The sequence below is a fragment of the Melitaea cinxia genome, chromosome 15, assembly GCF_905220565.1.
Source record: "Melitaea cinxia chromosome 15, ilMelCinx1.1, whole genome shotgun sequence".
Classification (NCBI taxonomy): domain Eukaryota; kingdom Metazoa; phylum Arthropoda; class Insecta; order Lepidoptera; family Nymphalidae; genus Melitaea; species Melitaea cinxia.
In genome coordinates, this window is record NC_059408.1 from 2,989,834 (window position 1) to 2,993,513 (window position 3,680).

The following is a 3,680-nucleotide window of genomic DNA, read 5'->3' on the forward strand; positions in this document are numbered from 1 at the left end:
TATTCAAAATCGTAACTATAAATGAATAAACATACTAGGCAAGACATGACTAGTTTTTTTTTTTTTTTTTTAAATAAAAGTCAAGGTACTCGGAGTTTCTTGCCAAATCTTCTTTGCAGGACCTATATTCTGAATCGGTAGGAATTTATGTAACTACAAAATGACGTTTTAAAAGTGCCTTTAAAGCCTATACAAATACAGAGACTTAACAGATCGTTATCGTTATTGTAAATCAATTTCCACATCTATAATTATACTATATTCAATCGATTTATCCGCTCCAATGACTTGTGCGTATTGTAACACTGTATTGGCTCTAATTCGTCAATCAATAGCGGAAGCTCGTGAATAAGATATGATACCTTAATGTGATATTAATTAATCGTATCACAATCGTCTGATGAATCTTATTGTGATGTGAATTCTTTTATTTTAAATTTAAACTGCTAACTACTAGCCCGTTGATACAGTTGGCAGTGACCCTTTGTTCCAGGTTCGTGGGTTTGTTTTCCACGTTCAAATATTTTTCTCTCAAACACAAATACACGCACGCATGCATGCACGCACGTACCCTCACGCTCACGCACACACATATACTTAACACAACACACATACGCAAATTTTTACTTCGCAATATACATCATTAATGTAATTTTTTAATTTGGTTGTTGTTGATTTTCCTTCACTTTAAGTATATTTTTCCTTGTTTATTTCTTTAATACCATTTATAATATCTTTTAACAAATAATAAATGTAACGTTACGTTTAAAAGATTGGTATAATAAAGTCCGACCCTTGTATCTCGCAACTAATGTTCCCCGTAAATAGAATAGGACCAATTGCTTACTCCCGACCATTTTCCTCAGTTGCTTACTGATTGCAATGCCTTAAAAGGGGTTTCCTCAAGAGAATCAAAGCGGACAGGTGGCGAATTGCCATCTGAAATAATAAATTACGCGCCATTCTCGAGGATTAAGAGGAGATGGTTGAAACTTAAAGACTTCACTCGTTGATATAGTGCTACGTAAAGAAGATGGCCAATTAAAATAGACGGTTTCATTCACTCTGTTAATTAATTATTGGCTAAAGATAATAAAAAAATGGAATTATTGAATACATTTTGTGGTTTTGTAAGGAAAAAAACAATTCTATTTTACTGGTGGTTGAATTTGCCTTTATATATACGGTAATGGTTGTATCTCGATGTTGGGAGGGGTTTCTCAATCGTAGAAAATAATCTAATATATAAAATTTTCGAGTCACAATGCTAGTTACAATACTCCTCCGAAATGGCTGGACCGATTTTTAGAATTGGCCAACATCTATTTTTCATACCTCGAAGTTATAAGGGGGGGGGGGATTAAGGGGGGTTAATTAACATATATGGCTAAACCACGTTTGCGGCGTCAGCAAGGTTCTAAATAAAAATGTCCAATTTCAACAAAATAGTATTTGGTCTTTCTGACACTTTGTATTTTACTTTATATTAAGGGTGTGTTGCGGTATAACTAGCTTTTATAGTTTCTGCTATTCGATTAAAATATACAAGTTATAAGCCTTCCTTCTAAATAGACTTTCTTTTATGTCTATTCTAATACTATAAAGCTGAAAAGTTGGTTGGTTGGTTGGCTTATTTAAGCGCTCTAATCTTAGGAACTACCGACAGTTCCTAGTGATTACTTCGAATTAAAAATGTCTTTTTATGTTGGATATTTTTTTTTCTTAAAATAGACGCGTATGGAACCGCGGATCGCAGTTTTTTTAATATAATTCGATCAGTACATCCTAAATATTAGGGCATCGAAGTACTGTACTATCAGTTTTATTATATCAGATAGATGATAAGGATATGGTTAAACACCACGATAATATTTAATTGAAACAAAGATAAAATATACTGATACAACATTTAGTGAAATATGCTTGCAAGGACGTGTGTCTAAATTATTAACAACATTTTGGTTTTTAAATTAACAATAATATTAAATTTAGTGTAAATAATGCGATCATAAAATAAACAATGGTATATTTAATTATATTGAAACCGCATTTACACAATAATGTCTCAAACGTAAGTCGATATTAATTACGAAAGCTAAATATAATCAGACTTCTTGCGGCGTGTGACTGGCCACACGTCAGACTTGCGGTTAAAAATATTCGTAGACAGGTCGATGACGTTGAACCTATAACACAATAAATAAAAACACAAAAATAAATACAATCTGACACCGAAATGGATATAAACGAGTCATTAATCAAAGAAGAGTTCGGTAACATTTTTTCGAGTCTACAAAAGTTGCTGCCCAAGAAGAAGGAAATAACGTTTGTCGTACCTGACAGGCCCACGTTGACTAGACTTAGTGATGTGCATGCTGAAGCGAAGAGTGTGTTCCCGAAGTGCTTCGTTGGAGCTAATATGGTTATCGTCAGGGACATAATGGACAAAGTCAAGTTAGTTCAAAGTTACAATTTTAATAAAACAACTGAGTCGTACAAGTGTTATTCACGCCTCATACACAAGGAAATGGATGCAAAAAATGTGGAAGATGGACTTTTAATCGATTCAAAAGGTTCTGCAGTCGCTACTTACAAAACGAAAATAGACGATAACGAAATGAGGCTTACGTCGAAAATTAAAGACTTAGTCTCATCAGAGACTGAATTAGTTTTCGAAAATACTGGTGAAAAATCAGTCTGTTCTTTAGCGTGTACTATAAAAGATGTCGATCCGAATAATTTAAAGTTAGTTACTCAGTGGATGTACAAAGTTATGCCGGAACTAAGTGTTGGATGTGAGGTCGGTTTAAAAACTTATCCGCTGTCTCCTGAATTTTCATTCAGCTCGAGGTACGAGCGACCGTCCTTTACCCTGTCCTCCACTATCAGCAGAATCGGTTTCCAAGTGTGTCTTTTCAAACAGTTCTCACCAGATTTGCGGATATCGACGATATTGAATGATAATAGCAGGAGCCCAGCTACTATCGGTCTAGCTCTTCACAAGAAGTACGAAAATGGATCAGAATTGAAAATTTTCGTTGACTCGCAGTGTTGTGGCGGTTTTACGTATCAGACAGATGTATTGTTTCACGAGCCACATAACGAGGTACGAATAATGCAATTGATGGCCAGCACTCTCATCGACAGACAGAGACGGGTCCGGTTCGGTTTTGGTTTTAACCTAGATTTCTGAACTACAACGTTGAATCAAACTCAATCAATCACACGTTCACAATGAATCATAAATTTTTGATATTTTCACATTTTTGTAGTATTATTTGTTTGTATATAAGTATACATAGGTTTTAATTATTGTTTTACCTTGTTTATGTTTGTGTTATTTCGTTTAGAAATGTGATTAAAATTAATGATTCCTACGTCCGATTTTGTTGTATTCTTACACCGGATCTAAGTTATTTCTTGGAATTGAGGTTTGTTAAATAAAATTCTATTGTGCCAAAGTTCTGATCTGATAAAGATGTCTAAATAAAAACCGGAATAAACAGGAATATATTTAGAATAAATTTCGAGGCGAGTTTGAAAAGTTTTCTGTATCAGAAGCCAGATAAAAATACAAACGGCGAGTTATCCCTTAAAGAAAAGTAAACACGAGAAATTGTACTCGTTATAAGACTTTTTGTTCAATGGCTCTTCAAGGTCTTATATTTGGGAGTTTGGTT

General features: G+C 34.1%; 1 protein-coding gene across 1 annotated transcript; it reads left to right on the plus strand.

Moving 5' to 3' along the window:
* Nucleotides 1–2,113: 2,113 nt before the first annotated feature.
* LOC123660368 lies at nucleotides 2,114–3,384 on the plus strand. The gene has a single exon (XM_045595460.1). The coding sequence runs from the start codon at nucleotides 2,237–2,239 to the stop codon at nucleotides 3,191–3,193; it is 957 nt and encodes a 318-aa protein (XP_045451416.1). The 5' UTR covers nucleotides 2,114–2,236; the 3' UTR covers nucleotides 3,194–3,384.
* Nucleotides 3,385–3,680: the final 296 nt, after the last annotated feature.

Coding starts and splice junctions, on each gene's coding strand:
- LOC123660368 (XM_045595460.1), top strand. CDS start 2,237: ATGGATATAAACGAGTCATTAATCAAAGAAGAGTTCGGTAACATTTTT.